The sequence below is a fragment of the Egretta garzetta genome, unplaced genomic scaffold, assembly GCF_000687185.1.
Source record: "Egretta garzetta isolate BGI_Z169 unplaced genomic scaffold, ASM68718v1 scaffold516, whole genome shotgun sequence".
Lineage (NCBI taxonomy): Eukaryota > Metazoa > Chordata > Aves > Pelecaniformes > Ardeidae > Egretta > Egretta garzetta.
This window is the reverse complement of record NW_009259983.1, coordinates 79,024-98,344: the sequence shown is the minus strand read 5'-3', so window position 1 is coordinate 98,344 and position 19,321 is coordinate 79,024. Positions and strand designations below refer to the sequence as shown.

The 19,321-nt window shown below is 39.5% G+C and overlaps 1 protein-coding gene across 1 annotated transcript in view; it reads right to left on the bottom strand.

Annotated features, from left to right (window-relative positions):
* Positions 1-18,550, bottom strand: part of CRYBG3 (crystallin beta-gamma domain containing 3) — a 76,764-nt gene extending 58,214 nt beyond the window's left edge. Inside the window, exons 1-2 of the mRNA XM_035895974.1 lie at positions 18,475-18,550; positions 5,943-6,379 (exon numbers count right to left, since the gene is read on the bottom strand). Coding sequence (XP_035751867.1) covers positions 5,943-6,100 — 158 coding nt within the window. The 5' untranslated portion in view covers positions 6,101-6,379; positions 18,475-18,550. The remainder of the gene's footprint in view (positions 1-5,942; positions 6,380-18,474) is intronic.
* Between the last annotated feature and the right edge of the window lie 771 nt (positions 18,551-19,321).

Below are 19,321 nucleotides of genomic sequence, written 5' to 3'. Positions count from 1 at the left end.
GAAAGATGAATGCTGCCACTACTGATTAAATCAAAACCACAATACAAAATCCATCAGACAAATTAAGGGCTATGTTTCTGCATCACCACAAGCCTGCATCTGACCAGTAACACAAAGGTGAATGACAAGGTCTGAATCAGACATGCTAACCAGAATTATGTAGACCTGAAGGATTTTATCAGACATATTTCTAACAAAATAAAAGGACAGGATTTTAGACAGTACAAAGATGGGAAATACAATGCAATTAGATGTACAGCACCAGGTTTACTTAACTTTAAAATAAAAAAAACAAGCAACCCAACCCCTCACAAAACCCAACAGTGTATTACATAGCAGAACTGTAAACAGTCTGAAATTTGTCTCTCCTCAAGGCTACCTCACTCTCTGAGTGAAATAACTTGCAATGCTCTCACTAAACTATTACGAGGACTTGGCTCCTGGGTGCAAAGTGTAAAAGCATACTGTTTTGATCATTTGCTTTTGAAATCACCCCCTCTCCTCTTCTACCTGCGGTTAGAAAGTCCTTGCAGTTGTGCGGCTAGGAGTTCTTTCTCACTTTCAAGTCCACAAGGCTCATAACAGAAGGGAGAAGTCAGGATCTTAAATATTTTGTTGAACTGGGCTATTAGCATCTTAACCAGTAGTCAGGATTTTATAATCAAAACATTTAGAGTGGGTTTTCATCTCATCAACCATGTTCAGCAATGCAATAAGGCTTCTTGCTGAACTCCAGAACAAGCCATGCAGTTTCACAAGTACCATCGTTTTGCACATCACTATATGCAACATCCAGTTATTACTACAGGGTGTTACAAAAATAAAAAAATCTACTAGAAGATAGGCAAATGGCAAGCAGTCAACAGAACAGATCTGGGTAATTTTTATTTTTTTATTTTTTTCTTTTTCTTTCTGGTGGAGGAAAAAAAATAGTCAGAGTTGTGTTCTCAGTCACCTGTCGAGAGTACTGCCTCAACGCTGAAGCCAAATCATTGCTTGTTAGTGGAAGGCAATACATGTGTAAGTAAAAGAGTTTTACATTATAGGAAAGAAAGATAATGGGGGCAAGCCCATGTTTTATATTTGTCACCTACTTTAGGAAATCTTGAGCTCTCACATGTAGACTTTCAGCGGTGAGAAATTAGGTGACATGCATCCCCACTGTTCCATGGTATTATTTTTAGGGCTTATTTCATCAGTTGAAGGTTGGCTTTTAACAACATAAAGAAGGAGTGCAAAGGCTGACAAAACTAAACATGAACTTTTCACTTTTATACTTAGCCCGCTGCCGCTGGCAACTATTCTACACAAATCTTACAGAAGTCAGACGGTTTTCTACACTTAGTAGCAATACCTTACTTTGCATTTTTCCTTTCCATTTATAGCCAAATAAGTGTTACTTTAAAGCTGTACTTTATATTTTACCAACCTCGCCCCTTCATCATTAACCTTTTATAGAGCACTGCAAGCCCAATTGCTTGCTTCACTTCTCAGCGGCAAGGAAATCTTCAACCACCCCAGACAAATGGAAGACTAAGGGATGCAATAACTGGAGGCTTAGCTAATCCAACTCTCCTCACCCACCCTCAGTGCTGCAATTATTACATTACTGTCCACAGTAATTGTTGTCTAGAGACTTTGCCAAGATTATCATGGTTTTGTCCTCTGTGCTCCTCCTTTACCACTTGCCACTGTCTGGATTAAAGGAGCAGAAGCCCTTAAGGTACCATTACCTCTGAGCCAACCAGCCAGGGTGATGGAGGAATAACGTGACCTACACGTTTTGTCCTTCACAAACACATACACCACAGACTGAGCTCACGAATTCCACTTTCCTTGGCTCGAGGCCTGGAAACTTGAGTCTTTACCAAGTGCCAGGCCTCCCACTGAGGGCAAAATTAACCTCAGTCTACAGGTCATAGCAGCCTGATTTCCTTGTATTTTGCAAAATATTGCTTTAAGGATATGAGGTTAATGAAGTTGTCTGGGTAGAGGCATCTGAGACCATTTGGTAGGCATTTTAGTTCTGAAAGTTTGTTTGGGTTTTTGGTTTGTTTTTTAAACAACTGTAATGGGGATTATGCAATCCAACAAATGTCCCTCTTTCACTTACCATTGCAACCTCCTCCCTAACCACAGATAACCTCTAAATTAATATTTAACAGTAGTTTAGAATTAACAAATTCATTTAAGTGTTCCTCATGACAAAGGAAACAGTTGTAAGATTAATAATGCAGTGGTCTTAAGGATTTGTAAAGCCCTCAGCTTCAATTTGCCTCTACATTTAATGCTAAAAATGCAGTTTAACATAAGAGTTGATGGATTCAATAGTACCTTTAAATTTATATGGATCACTAGCATATCTCATCTGTCTTTTGGGACCCAATCTTCAAGAGATTAGCAAAAGACCACATTCACAACATCCCTTCCCTTCATGGCACCCATGGACCTTCCCGTTCCTTTGTGCTACATCTTCTTCCCCCCCCAATTTTTCAGGTGCTTTTAGCACCCACTTCAAACTACTTGTTAGTACTTTCTACAAAACTATCTAGCCAACCCTCAGCAATCAGGAGCACTTTTACAGTTTAACTATGCTAAATGAATACCGATTAGTTAATATTTAGTAAAGAAGCTAGCTAGTACTGGAGAGAAAAGACTGCTCTACGTCCTTTAAACTTTTATAAATTGAAAGAGAACAAACCTGGCATAATCACTTCCATCTCAGGAAAAAAAAAAAAAAAAAAGAGGTATCCTTGATTCAAAGTTTTAAAAAGGTAAACAGTGCAAACCTCTGCTTCCACACTGTCATTTCAATTTCGCTTTACTAATTGTTTCAGAGACATAGTTCACATTGTGTAGGCAGGCAGAGAAAAACACACAGAAGTTACACAGAGATTGTCTAACTTGTTCGTATCCTGAGCCAAAAAGGGCAGAAAGTACACTCTACTTTCGAGAAGGAGTTTAAAAGCAAAATGATTAGTTTAATGTCTGCCTGGTTTTACAACAGCTACAATGAAAAACCCACTATTTTTCTTCCATTTAAAAATGTCATCTTCCATGGAAACCCTTCATTCTGTATACAGACCAACTGACCCCTACCTCCAAATTAGCAACACACATTTTTATATGCTTGCCTGACCACCAGACAGGTAAACTATACTGGGAAAAATCTACACTGAATTGCATAGGTTATCTAACAGTACAGGACAATGTCAAAATATCGTCAACTCAAAGTGCCAACTGCAACTCTGATTTCAAGAAAACCAAAATAACTGAAAAATACTTGCACAGAGCAGGGAGGTCACTTCAGTGAGTCAATACCCACAGCAGGGAGGTCACTTCAGTGAGTCAATACCCACATCTCCCGAACTCTGTAAGCTTTTATTAATGTCAAACTTATTAATCCACATTGTTCCGAAGAAGAAACCACAAGAAGCAAATGAAGACTGAGACCATCTGACCCTCTAAACTCTGCATACAGACTGCCCAGCACCTTCCCAGTTTACTGCTCAAGATCTGCTCAAATGCAGCAGCATAAAATGAGCAGAGCAGCAAAAAAAAATCCCAAGACATCCTGTCATTTCCACCGCTTCTATTCACAGGCTTGTAGGCATCGATAAAATGGGAAAGTCAAACAAAGGTCATGCATACATTTTGAAAAGCCATCGGAAGTCAGAGGTTTCTACCTGGAAGGAAAGATGTGCACCCGCTCCTTATTGCATTGGCCAGGGGACTGGGGGAAAGAAAAAGAAAAAAAAAAAAAAAGAAAAAAAAGAAAAAAAAAAGAGAAAGACTGACTTTGTAAGGGCTTACCATGGCTGCCTCTCACCCACTTATTGTAGGCTCCAATTGCCATGTTTAATTCACCATATACCAGGCCTTCATTTGAATCTCCAAGATTCCTATTTGTCTGAACAGCCAGGAGACACTCAAGGTAAACTAGAGGAGTACAGCATAAGCATAAGAGGACTGACTTTGTCAGGGAAGAGAGTAAGAAAAAAAAACCTGCACAGAGGACAGACCACCGCTGCAAACTGAGAAATACAATCCGTAGCTGTGGGTGGAGAGAGCGAGAAAAAGAACAAACATTGAAGAAAGTACAGCAGAATGTACACTGAGATACAATATGGAAGAAACTACATGGAACGAAGTAAGACGTGAAAAAGATCTATTAATGCCTACTGTCTTTTTTTGACCAAGCTCCCTGTGAGGCAACGAGTAACTTCTCTTCTCTCTCTGCATAGCCCCTGGCACAACGGCATGCGACTTACCTGCTGGTTTCCAGAGTATACTACAGAAACAGCAAACAGCAGCAAGAGACCGATGCAGCAAGACAGCCTGTCCAACAGGTTTTAAGAAATACACAGTTTGTTCAGGAACTAGATTGAATAACATAATGCTCCCTAGGCCTCTCCAGATAATAACTAAGGGGAGGAGAAATTTTCTTCTACATCGATTGATGAAGTGGTGGTGCTGGGCTGCAACATGAGGTTTGGAAAATGCATCAGTCAGATGTGTGCTACTACGATAAGAATCTGTAATAAAAACCAGTCGACTACGTCACAGACCAAACCAGAGTACCCACAAGAACATGACCATTATTATTATTAATTACAAACAGTATTGTATTTTGGTGACGGAAATACAGTCTTAGGGTCACCTGAATAGGTATCACATCCCCTATTCATATCCTGGTCAGCCATTACATTTGTAATGGCTGTAAAGGTGAATGACAGATGCCTCAAATCATTAGTCTACTGAATTATAAATACGGACAGAGTGCTGCAGGCATCCCCAACATGGAAGTGAAATTCATTAAGAAGCTACTTTGGGAATCTCTGACCTCCTATATGGAGGTGAAACACTTCACATGCCACAGACAAAATACACCGAGCACAACTCAAATTAGTTTTTAAACTTGGAAGAAAAAAAGAAAGGTGTTTCTCTTCCCATTCTGCAATACAAGAAGGAGCACTGTGACAGAATTACTGGCTACCCCAAATCATTACTTTCACCTTAAATTTGAAATAAATATCCTGGGCAGTACTGAAAATCTGAGTAAACATTACATACAGATTCATTGCCTGTGGACAAGTCCATATTCTACACACCTATCAATAACTGGACAGGTACCACATGCATAAATACACACCTGATACCAAACCAATGCTGTACCGGCCCACATACAGTCAAATATTCAACATAACAACTGCAAATGTTTTTCGAATACTATTGCCACAGTCAGAAAGATTTTGCAATGTATGGTGTGGACCACAGCCAATGTTTTTGCTTTTCTACTCTCAAACACGCATTGGTGCCCTTGGCACGATGTTTTTTTTGAAATCTTTTTTGGAAATATTACAGGACTGTTAAAGGATGTTCCATATTTAGGCTGAGTATTTTATATAACCTTCTTTACATTACAGGAAAAGCCCAAAGAACAAGGGGAAACAAAACACATAAGCAAAAATCACCAAGTCAAATAAACCAGGAAAGATAATTTAAAAATGAGGAAATCTTACTTGCAGCAGTAAAACCACTGAACTAGTGAGATATAAAAGGACAAACATTCAAACCTTTATTTAGCTCACAATATGGATGGAAATAAACTCTTTAAACTTTTTTTTTTTTTTAAGTATATTTACAATACTGAATGTATTTCTAAACGCCACATCTTTAACCTCTCAACACTTAGATGGATCTACATTAGATCCATCCATGGTCAGGGGACTTCTAGTAAAAGTTCTTTAAAGTTGTATTTTGTTGTAGTCAACTCCTCATTTATTTAATGTAGTTGCTACTAGAGTTTTGCACAAAGACGAGTCAGGGACACTCCAACCATCCTTAGAAATGACAGTCATTTGTCATACAGTCAGCAGAACTTAATCAAGGTGTGCACACACATACACATTAAGATATTTAATACTAAATTATAAACTTACTTTTGTACATCTGCAGATTGTTTCCAGCCTCCTTGCAGATCCTGTGAGATATCTTTCCCAGTATTACGTAAGATGGCATCATCTTTATTTACAGAATCCTCTTTTATTCTAGCTGTAGAACAGATAGGCTCTTCAATTTTTGGATGCTTTGGCTGCATCTCCTCTGGAAGGGTATTTGTGTTCTGTAAATCCTTTTCGCATCTGTTGGGTTCATCTTGGAAGGTAGAAGATTTAGATTCTACCGAAGAAGATTTTGTTGCAATATTAAATAAGCTTCCAAGAAAATGAAAAAAACCTTCTCGGGGTTGCCTGTCTTTATCTGCTGTTTTGATTCCAGGAGTCAAACTGGGAAGGCTATTAGCCTTTTTCAGCTCCTCCTGGATTTCAGACTTGCCAAGTTCTTCTGTGGAATGGTTCCTCTCTTCATTTTGACAAACCTAAGATAAATACAAGAAGCACATGAAGATGATGTTTCCTGTTGTTTTCCCACATTCCCAAATTCCTGAATTTTAATTTGCTCCTATGCATTGTACTCCTTTAAGGAGATCTGTTGTTTAAAGGTTCATTTTAAGATCAAAGCCCGGTGCTCTCTTCTTCTCTTTTTGTACTACAAAAGGTCCCTATTCTACAAAAAGCCAAAAGGACTACATAGGCTAGAAGATTCACAAAGCAGCTGCTGTGGAAGTAAAGTACGGAAGGACAGATGGAGAACAATTGCTTCAACCGGCAGAAAAAAAACTGAGGAAGAAGCAAGAAACAGTTTTTCACACTTCAGACTCTAATCTGCTCAAAAAGCACAGCTTCACAAACAAATCTATATGCGCTTGCGAGATGAACAGTTTTCAGCTTGCAAATATATGCAAGAACACCACAGCAAAACACAAACATAGCATAGCCTTAAACATAGTGTAACCTGCACTTGTAAAAACCCAGGAGAATCGAGAACAGAATATGGATGAATGAACTCAACTCCCGTGCCAGTGATGAATCCCACCTGCTGTCCTTAGCAACCTCTTGTTGCACCCTTTGGCCAGCTTTCCTTCAGCCCCACAGGCAACTAACTGCACAGCTTTATTTCCAAATCTGTTTGTATTCTCACACAGCTCCACAGTCTACCATGTTCGAACTGCACAGTTTTCCATACAGCTGAAGTCCTACACGCCACTACCCCTGCACACACGATCTTCTCAACTGCCTATCGGCTCTATCAGCTAACTAAAAATAACTGGAACCAAGGCAGGGCTTCACCTCATTTAAACCACCTGTCCCTTTCTTACCTCAATTCAGCTGAGCATCTACCTCCATTGGCAAAGACAAGCTCTGTTCCTCACCAATTCATGCCCTCGAATTTCCTTGGCATCGGCTTGTCTTACAGGTCCAAGGACCGCTGCCCGAGCCCATGCTACTTCTGCCAAGACCATCTGCCCAAAAAGATGATGCAGCTTCACTGGTAGGCTTCATGATCACCACACGTAACCATGTTTTCAGCTTCGCAATCTAAAAATGCCTTTTTCCTCATCCTCACCCTTCGTAGTGGGTACCATATGCTATTGCTGCCTATTTTATCTTTACGGTACAATCCTTGTAATTTCAATCCCTGTTTCAACTCAGTTTACTAAACCAGAATAGAGTTGCCCTTGCTTTTCTTAGATGAAATCTATTCTGCTCAACAGGAGTGGGAAAAGAGAACATGAAAAAGAAGTCCTATGCAAATTTTAGTTGTGTCAACAATATCTTTGGATAAGAGTAATTATTTCAAATTGGCGAACAACTACCCACCCAATCTAAACAGAAAGCTACTATTTCCATTAGGTCACTAACCCTATTTCAACTTGAAGGTATATTTGTTTCAAGTAACCTAAAATAAGCAAGCATGATTATTTGCTACCAGTCTGTCTAGGATCTTGTTAATGATGAAAAAAGTGGTTTAATGAACACGGTTTAATCCTTGGGGAAGAGCAATTTCTTAAAAACTTGCAAGCTACACTGAGTGATACTGGAGCAGTGGTCTTTAATCTTCAAGCAATATTTTTTCACCTTTTTCATACAAAAAGTAGATGCAATTGCTTCATATTAAGTGATCAGATGTATGTGTTGAAAATGGAATTGTTTGCATGAGGATAGAAATTGAATGGGACCAATTTGTCCTTGAGAAATCCATACAACCTCTATCTTCTTCATACAGGCAAGACACTTAGACAACCACATTAAACTTGTAAGTAAGCTTTCCTATGTGGGCTAAGTCAAACTCTAGCCTTTTCTCATCCCACCTGTGACAAATCCCACCTGCTTCACTAATCAACAGCTGATGCGCCAAAAAGGGATGCAGTCACCCCTGTAGTACTCAGGGATTTACTACTTTACAAGTTAACTCTACCCAAATCCAGCCCTTGGAAATGAAGATGACAACAGTGCAGCTTACAGATGTACCACGGTGCTTGCTGGCTGGTATCTTCAGTACTAGGCAAACTATGCAAGTAACATGCAAACCTGGGATGAATCTCTCGAACAATTATCTCATAGGAACTAAGCACTTTGCATAAGGAAATATAAAACAGAAACAAGAAAAACAATTTTTTTCCAAAATTTGATAACACACTAATGATTCACCATAGCCAACTTCAAAGTTCTACTGTCATAGTTTCTTCCTTCACTTCAATTAATACCCCAGCATTCTTCAATACCAGTTTTTGATTCAACTTTAAGTGAGGCATTCACATAAATTTGTCAAACTTAAAAGAGTATCTCAGTGCAGGAAGTGCACACAAATCTTACTATCTTCTCTGCAGATATAACCATGATAGGCTATAAACATTTATATTAATTACTACAATATCTATGAAGTTAACAGCCAAATGCATCAACTATAAAAGAAAATATTGCATTCAAACTTGTCAACAGTTTAGTGGGGTTTTTTGTTATTTTTTTGTTGTTTGTTTGTTTTTAAGGTCATTTGTATTCCAGAAATAGTGGGTTTTTTCTATTAGGGACTGAGACTTCAAATATGGCTAAATCTCTACATGTGAAATTCTTCCGCTAGCAGCTCTGAGACATAACACTTGTAAAGACTGTGCTTCTTATTTGTAAGCATAATTCATGCCCTGCATGAAAAGCTGTTTGTAGTCTCTGTTTCCAGAAACAGAAATCTATTTAGACTTTTCTTCCTCTTTAATCTTCCTTTCCTTACTTAACTTCTGGTAAATCAAAAGAACAGGAAGTTTTAATATGAAAGGGTCCTTCCATACCTTTAACCATAAATAGTGCCTTGCATAATAAAAGCCCTGGAGAACATTTACACTGTGCTTACTTGAAGATATACATGGATATTACATCCCAACACAGAAACTATGCAAATCCTTCTTTCTTCCCTTCAATATAATCAATCCTACTCTCCATATATTCTCCCTCCTGCTTCACTTTGCCTTTGCTATAAAAGACAGAATGAGCTATTGGTGTTTTATCCCTTGCCCATGAAATCTCAACTCAAAGTTTGAACCACTGTTTAGATATTATACAAACAAAACTGTTCCTGCTACAAATTTTGAAGCTTGTATTTTAAGATAATGCCGTATTCAAATTACTGAAACGAAAGCACATGAACTGTAAAGCCAGTAAGCCTTTAACACAGCGGGAGCCTTCAGGCACAAGTGTCTGACGAACGCAGCAGTATGATGGCAATTCCACAAGGCAACATCAAGATAACTTTCACTTATTATTTCCCATGCCTCTCTCTGAGTTCTTTTCTGACAGAAGCCCCCAGCAAATGCTCAGGGAAAAAAGGCAAGGGCGTAGGGTATACACAAAGTAATCCTTTCCCTGGTATATCCCACCGGTTTTCAACAGTCAGGGCTTTTAGTTGACCTCGACAGAGCGGTTGCATCTGTGTCGCAATTAGGCTTGAGCAGTTTGATATTCACAACACTGGGAGAATACCAGTGACTCTCATATTAGTTACACTTCATGTCACTGGTTTAAAAAAAAAAAAAAAAAAATCCTCTTCCAGTGTCACAGCAATCTGAACAGTTTCTCAGGCTTACCACACAAATGATAGGTTTGGGATGAAAACCTACCTGCCAGATTCCCTTTGAGACCCTTGCTGACGCAAGGAAAAAAGTTTTCCTGCCACAGTGTTGTCTTTCTGCTCCTTTTACATACGGACTGTCATCAGTCTTCCCCTTGCTTCCCCTTTCCCACTCTGTGAGCTCTCCTGCTCGTGACATGCTTCATAAAGCTTTAATTAGCTTTTATTCCTTTAGCAACTCGTTACTCAAAGTTTCACAGGACAAGCCCTGGGTAACCTGGCCTGACCTTATAGCTGAGCCTGCTTTAAACAGGAGGTTGGGCTACATGACATCCTGGGGTCCCTTCAACCTGAATTATCCTATGGTCCTGTCACCTCACATGCAACGAGGCTGGTGCAGAGGGGAAGCCTGGCAGAGCGTGAAACAAGATTATGACTTAAATCAGGTGACTGAAGGGACTGCAGCGATAACCGAAGCCGTAACTACTGTGCAGTCAGGTAGTGTGGTCTCACCTTGCTGGTGCAGAGAAGCTTTGGCAGCCGGGACTCAGAAGACAAGCCCATGATGTCATGTCTCAAGCGTGATTCTTATCTGAGCTAATTTATTCAATAGTAGACTAGGTATGTTTTTCAGGCTGTAATCCACTCCTGACTGTAGCACAGACATATGCCCAAAGCCTAACTGTACCTATGCAGTCAGGCACAGGGCTTGCCACCAGCACGAACAGCCCCCCCAAAGTGCAGAGAGCAGCTCCAGCAGCGCAACGGCACCCTGAAGAGGGGCTGCTTCGCCAGGTTTGCCTCGCCCCCCGTACCAGCTGGGAACAGCCGCCCTGGTAGCCGCTGTCTCTCAGCAGTTGGGTGGCAAAAGTTCAAATTGCAAGAGGTTCTCATTCGGCAGGGGTTACGTCCGTCTGCCAAGAATACAATCTCTTTTATTGCCCTAACAAGTGAATGAAATGAAAACATTAACAGCATTAAAACACAGATCTCCGTGAACAACGAATTAGCTTCCAGCCACAACAGCCAGATATTTTGGATTTCACTCCCCGTGAACAAACTCTCATTGCACAGCAGAAACTGCAGACAGTCCCTTGGAGACATCTCACAGACTGTCTGTCCTGCTGTGCTGGGAGCTGCTGGTAGAGGACGTTCTGCCTATCGCGCAGATATGCTCGCGCGCTTTAACCACCCCATCTCACCTGCAGTTGTGAGAGAAGACAGCCAGCTATCAGGATTTTAGGATCACCATCGATTCACCCTAGGGACCTTCAACAAGCCATTTAACCTCAACATCCCAATTTGCTCATCTGAGAAACAGTCTACTACTCCAGAATTTCTGTTTGGTAGCACATAGAAATAGTTTAAGAACTTCAGATGAAAGTATTGGGTGCACAAAGTAGCACGTTTAGGCATTGCTGCCTCTAATACCGGAAAATTAACGGTGTTCCTAGCCTAAGTTTTGACCTTTCAACACAGTTAAGATGGCTGCATTTCATTTAGCAATTATGAGCATCTCATTCAATCTGAACAGTGATACAGTATGTAAATTTTGTACGCTAAACAAAATCCACAGCGAAATAGCTTGAGTTGCTGGCAGACTAGTACATCCCCATGACGAGTCACTACTGCATGTTTTTCAGCAGGTTTCCCTTCTCTGGGAGGCTAAAGCATCTTTGGTGTAATCTCCCACTTGCTTGCAATGAGCAGGACACACTGAGGTTCATTAAATTCACACATGAAATAAGCTTTTGTTTTTTCAACTACTGTGAGAAAAAGGAGTTAGGCATTCTCAACCAACGGGAGGCAAATACATACAGAAACCTAATGAAAAAGAACCAGACATAGTGACACATATAGATTAGGAACAAGACTTGTTTAAGAAAATTGGCATAGTATTAAGAAAAATTCAGGAAAAAGGACTATCAGACAGTGAAATACATGAAAAGCAGAGAACTCCTAAAAGGCCACTGTTGCTAGCATTCCTGAGAAAAACGGATTTAAAAAACACATGGCCAAAGTCGGTTTTTCCTATTTATGCCAGTAATTACAGCGGTGATGGAGATAACACAAGGGAGTTCCATCAAAAACTGTTTAGTCTTAACTAAATAATACCTTTTAAATAATCAGAAAAAGCAAAGCTTCCCTCTCCCCCCCCCACCCCCCCAGATTAACAAAGACGACTTTGGCATTCTGGGGGGATTTAAGTTAAAGGTGAGTTCTCTATCTCTACAAATAACCGATGCTTTGAACTTATGAATATTTTGGCTTTTTCACACTATGAAGTTTTCTTTCCACATCCTCCTTTGGTTGTTTTGACATGAAAAAATCAGGTCATGACAACCCAGGAAGACAAGAGTAACTAGAAAACTAATGAAATTATGGCATCTTCATAACCAGGAGTAAAAGTTAAACAACAGTAAGGGACTTTTAGTTAAATTGTATCAGTTTTGCATTTTTAAAAATAAACCTATTTAAATGCAATGACTATTTAACATTTGGAAAGACAACTGCCTCTGTTGAAAGTTCACTGCTGGGACTTTAAAATTTGTTTATCCATTTGAATTCTTGAAACACCAAGGAGTCCTTAATGTAGATTTAATTTGTCAGATGAGGAAAGAAAAGATGAAACAGATGTTCTCTGAAACTCTAATGTTCTTCTAAAATCTGAGGAAGTATCCAGGCTCACCTTTCCTGACAAGAGAACAAAAACCAAGGTGGTAAGGGTGAACACTTCAAATGAAAAGGTAGAAAAAAAGGAGGTACAATTAGAAATAAAGTCTCTGCTAGGTCACCTTTACGGGGAATTGTAAACTCAGTGAAAGTCTCTAGAATGACAAAGTAAACTTTTTAATTTAAAAAATTCTCTTTATATCATTTGCAGTTACTTCAAAATCTCTCCCTTCTGAATTTTCTCCTGAAATTATTACGAAGCTCTGATTAAAGATTAAGAATTGATACTCACTTCTCAGTATGTAACCATCGCCTTATTACTACAAGGTCTAATGTGGAGCCAGAAAGAATAGAATTAAATTGTCTGTCTTGATTCTGTTCTTTCCTTTAAATTCCCCCAGTACTACACTTTCACGCATCTTGAAATGAAGTTCCCTGCTCAAGATCCTTTCTTTGAAGAACTAAAACTAGTACAGAAGGAAGCACATTTCAGGGTCATCCGTTCTAAAACTCTTCAGTACAACAAAGGAATTTACCAGGACTTTAGATAGGATTATATTGAAATGTCTTCCTGAACACATACAGCTGTTAACACCATTAATTTAACAAAGTGTCCTGGGAAACCAGAAGGTGCTATGTACTCACCTATAAAATTCCATTTCAATAGAAGTCTACAGCGTGGCCAGAGAGAAAAAGATCTGCCTTCAGGTTCCACAAGAAAAATCTTGACTATGCAAATTCCAAAACCATTTTAGTTTTGTCTTTCATTTGCTGTTGTGGGCAGCAACAGTTTTTAAAAGTAACTCTTGGGTTTTTCAAAAACTCATGGTTGTCAGTAATAGTCCACCTCCCTAAACTCCCAAAGGACAAAGAACCCCTCTCTGATTTCTAATTACTAGGTCTAAGACACAGGCATTCAGCAGGCATTCACACATAGGCTGAGCAGACATTACTCAGGTGACACACATATGAAATAAAGACAATATAAAATAAAACCATGACAATGTGAAAAAAACCCCACGCTATATGGAAAAGTATGTGGTTAATTAAGACACTTGGGCTTAATTTCGCTTTCTAACTCCCTGCAGAACTTAAAACTAATTATAAAGTCAGAATCAGGTACATTCAGTACGAACAGCTACACATATTGAGCAAGTTCATGGGACTTTTTTTTAAAACTTATGTGAATTCACACACTGGATGAAAAATGACGTGACAGGGAACTACAGAACAAATTAGGCTGAAAGGAATGTGGCTGAGGAGGTTATGTAGTCTAAACTGCTCCTCAAAGCAGCTCCAGTTAGAGCAGGGCTTCATCCAGCTGTGTTTTGCGTATTTCCAATGATGAATGTTCTGTAACCTCCTTGGGCAAGCTGTTCCAATATCTGACCACTCTTACAGTAAAGGGGGGAAAAAAAGAAAAAAAAAAATAAAAATTCTTACAGGCAACTGGAATTTCCCATGTTCCAGTTTGCACCCGTTGCCTCTTGTCCTATTTGTTGCAACTCCAAAAAGAATCTGGCTCCATCTTATCACATAATTGCAGTCCTTGACATCAAATTTTAATACTGTGTCTACCATTTAAATACAGCAATCTTTGTTACCTTGCAATGAAATTCATGTGAGAAAGCAGGGCTATAGAATAATGTCTTCTCCATGTTCACAGTATACAGGAGTACTTGTCAGAGGACAATTAGCAACAGGTTTAATTTGTAGCAAGGAAGCTTTAGATGGGATGTTAAGGAAAATACTTTCTAATTATAAGGTTTATGAAATCGGTAGAACAGTTGTCTGATGAAGTTGCAGAGATCTTAGAGATCTCCATCCCTGGAGGTCTTTGAGAACAAGTTAGACAAACTTCAATCAAGTATGACATAGATACAGAGACCTCACCTTGGGGCAGAGGAGTGAACCAGATAATCTTTGCAGTATTTTCTGTCCCTGTGTTTTCTATGCAGGTTGAGACTGCCTCTTGTTAATCCAGGCGACTAGCAGCCAGGCTTGAGCCTATGGGCCAAATTATAAAATACTTAACGCTACCAAAATACTGAAGTCTAAATTATATATCTGGTATATTGTATTTTCACCTACTTTTTCAAACTTTTTTATTTGCCTGACAGAGCTCACATAGTAGTGCCTGTGCTGAGATGCTTAAGAACTTCTTCCTAATCAGTTATGGGCAATCATGCTATTTCCTCCACGCACCACTGCAGGAGGGATATCTGGGGGCGATTGGCGAGCAAGTGAATTTGCCTACGCTGTCACAGCAAAGCCTTCAGCTGGATGCAAACCTCAGACAGGGCAAGCCTGGGACCTAAGCCATTAACTACTGCTGAAACTAACCCAAGCAGCTATCACTGCAGCTGCTACTACAGTATGGTAATACGGGTAGGAGCCAGGTTAGACTTGCAGCACAAGCACGTGCAGTGAGAGTGTTGTGCAACTTCTCCTGAACTGTACTAACACGGCATTCTCCAGCACGTGGCTTGCAGTGTTAGCTTATTTGGTAGCTGTTCCACACAATCCAACTAATACCTATGTCCCAGTCGTAAACCTCTGTTTTAAGGGCATTACCAAAAGCAAAAGTATGTGAAACATACTTCTGCAGGAAGCACTGTTGCAATATTCCTTTTAAAAACAAAGTCCCAGTAGCACTGGAAGTGAGGTTAATGATACACTAACGTGTACTGGACACCATGTAATGCAGATACTTAGAAGACTAAACATGAAGTTCAAGAACTGTTTACATCCACACAACCATCTGCTCAACAATCATATCGCTCAAATGGAGCATTTACCCAGAAAGAGCACTGTTTAAAGCTCTAATTCAAAGGAAGAGAAGCAAAACAAAATCTGTAAATAAATAGTGGTGGGTGGTGGCGTACTTTCTGGCAATTAATTAATAGGCATGGCAAATGTATTTCAGTAATATTTTCTCAAAAGTGATCAAATGATAATTGATAAAGTCAGCTTGGCATAGAAAGATTACGCTTCATATTTTCATAAGGTGAGTATTAAAATATCTTTTTTCCTCCCTCCACGAGCTAAATATTTCATCGCAGGGAAAATAGCAGGGGTAAAGTACAGAACTAGTAACTGAAGTGCTCAGAAGAGCCAAAGAGCTACCGTAGCTCAGCACGTTTCCCAGCTCCACTCACCCAGTCAGCTATAATTTAGATGTCTGACCTTCGCTGCTAAATCAGAGACTTACAGTTCCTCTGCTATTTTGCCCGCAGCCTCCTGCTGAGATGGCCAATGAATATACAAAATCAGAGCATGTAAGTCTACATGTAAGTCTATCAGAAACATGATAGCTCATTAACTTGGTGACAGACAGACACAATACGGTTTCAACTTTTAGTCATCATCCACCTGAAATGACTAGGTAGAAGCACGGTTCTGAGACATGGACACGTATGGAAACCTGCTCAAATACGATCCATGTAGGTATACAGATTTAGACATTCCTCACAATGTACACTTTCAATAACAACAAAAAATTATATTTTTTCAGCCCATAGTAACCTTGACTCAGTGAATAAAACTGGACTATCTTTCAATACCATACATTACCCCTTTCAACTGAGATAGTCGTCTCCAACTATTCAGCTGCATTCTAATGATCTTTGCACAAGACTGCTTCTTTTGGCCAATGTCAGGCATTGGACAGTGTGGTGCCATCAAAATACAAGTGTGTGTTGGAGAGAGTAGTGGTAGGGGGGAAAAAAAAATTCTTCCCAAAAAAGGGGGGGTGAGGCAGCAGTAGAAAATAAGTACTTTCTCCACCTCCTCTGAATCAGTTTTTACTACCTAGTTGTAATTTCAGTGCACACAAGATATACAATTATAGTGCTAAAAGTACTCATTACTATGCATATGAAACTGTTCAAGTATATCTCAAGATTTTTGATCAACTTAAGAAAGAGGGAAGTAAGTTAGAAAGGAGGCTCTCAGTTGAACAGACAGCACATTCTAGCAATATGAAAACCACACCTTTCTTATAAAGCCTACACAAACACCTGGTATTATTTCAAAGATCATGTAATGTATACTGCAACACCTTAGACTTCTAAACATAAGTCAAAGACAACATAATTAAATAAAAAGTTGTGGCAAGACAAAGAAAACAGATCAGATATTTGAAACAAAACTTGATAGCATCAATATTGGTACCAATTAGTATAGTATTACAAAATCACAAATTCTGAGTAGAAGACTACTGCAATTAATTCAGATTGAACAGGAAAGATTCTGAATTTGGGCTTTTTAAAATTAAAAAATAAATGAGATCTAGTTTTTGGCAAGGAAGAAACACTCTTAGGTAACTTAAACCTTCTATGCTCCCTTTGCTCCACCTATGCATCTGCTTGTTCCTTGACACCTAGCCCTCTTCATACTTCCTTTTAAGCAATTCCTGGTGTCGCAGGCCTGTGCACATATGCTAATGATTCCCCTTCCTCAATCAAAATTTTCTTCAAAAGCAAAATCTGTTTTAGAGTTTTTCCCTGATCTAGTGTAGAAAAATAAGGGGGGTTTTTTTAAACGCAGAAAATTTGCTTCTATTATAGTAGAATCTCCTCTGGTTTATCAGAATCCTTTCTGCCTGCATTTCAAGGCATAAAATCAATAGTCCGTGATTTATGGTAACAGGAAGGCATTCAGTGGCATTTTCTAGGAGCTCAGAACTGACAGAGTTGGCTTGAATCCACAGGGCTTCTGAACAAACATCACCACATTGTTTCCCACCTTGATGTAGATAGATAAACTACATTCACCACGGAATTGTTGTTGAGCTAATAACCCTGATGGGCTGAACCGAGTCTTTGTAGAGGCAAGTGCAATGTCTCTTCACCTTTGGCAAAGCCCAAACAAACGGTCCCTATATACTGAAGATTTAACTACATAGAGACTGTAGGCCGTACAGGAAGAAGACCACTTCCTTCTCCATACACCATTAGTGCTCAATAAATGCAACACAGGATAGAAATCTCCGATTCTAAGTGTTAAGAAGCCTACTGTATCCCCAGATAAATCTGGCAGACTATTCAAGACCCTTTGGGGGAATAACCCACAATATTATCTGCATTAAACGAAAACGACTAGGAAAAGGAACAAAACCCAAGCAAAAATTCTTGGTGAATGAATCACTAGAATGGCTCTGTGCAGGGCATGATGTGACAGCAGCAAAGACGGCTGTTATCACCAGGTCCTGTCCTTTACATAATTATTTATGATAACTGACTAAATCTAAACACAACTTTATAGGCAACCACCACTTTGTGTCAAGTGACATAGGAGGAAGCCCTGATCACAGAGAAGCATGTCTCTTTTTTGCAGTAAAATGCTTACAGGACAAGACAAGCATGATTAACATGGATAACACGGGCAAAGAAGAGCCAATATGCATACGAATTTCAGCAGAAAGATATTACAGTGCTTTGGTTGGCAACCAGCAGACCTTCAGGCAGGCAAAGACTTGCTGGTTAGATAGTCACAAATTATATAGAAATGGTGCTTTAGAGGAACGCCTGAAACCATCGTTTGATAAAAATACTATCTTCCTTCTTCACTGGCTGATTGTAGAATTAGCACTAGATTCCCCCTTCTTTAATGTGAGTAAAGACATGAATTTTGTTTTAAGCATGTAAAGCACAGACAGTTTTTCTGCCTTCTGCATCTGTATTAGTACCCTGGCATAATGGACCCTAACCCAGAATATGGCAACCAGATGCTACATCGCAGTGCAGGAATACATCCAACAGCAGAACACCTGCAAGTAGTCACAAGCAGAGGTGGCAGGCTTTAGCTCAATTAAACATTAGTAAATAAAAATCATACCTTCAAAACTGCAGGCAGAGTTGTGCTTTCCTTTTGGTTGCTCTTCAAATTTATGGCTTCACTCCCTTTGTTTTCAGAACTGAAAAACAAACATATTTTGTAACACTGAGAACTTGGATTATTCAAGTCTACCTGAGAGCCAATGCAGTATCATTCAATTTAAACACAAGAGAGCATTACCTTAAAAGGACAGAAGAACAAATTTTCCAAACCATAGCCCATACTCTGCACATACTGCAAACTGAAAAAGCCATGCCCCAAAAAGCTGAACATGGAAGCAAAATTCCTGTTTCACCTCATACAGAGGTTTTCAAACTCAAGCATTCAGAAATGGCGCACAGCATTTCAGCTCTTCCAGCTGAAAAAAACCAAGCTTTCTGTATTATTTTCTGCTGGAAAAACAATACTGTAGTTGATCAGTCATCCACTACAGCAGCATTCATTGCCATAGCACTATGCGGCACACCTGCCAGCTAGAAGACACCCACAGTCCTTCCACTGAGGACTGTGATCGAGTGGAATGTACTCAGGGGAGATGGAATCATCGCAAATCACAGCTACCACATTTAACAGAACTTCACTGAACAGACCTAATGGGAGTCTGCAGGCAAATTCAGAAGAAATTTTAGAAAGGGGACAACAGGCATGTTATTATCACCAAGGCAACACCTGCTGTTCCATTTTAAAAGTCAGAAGTCCAAAGTCATGTGTGTCCTTATTGCCAATTTACCTTGGTCAAAATTTTCTTCAGAGCCCATCTTTGGAATGAAGGGAACCATTCCCCTCACTCCCCTCCCGATTCTTAAAACGACCCTTAAGCACAATGCAGCAGAGAACATTTTAATTA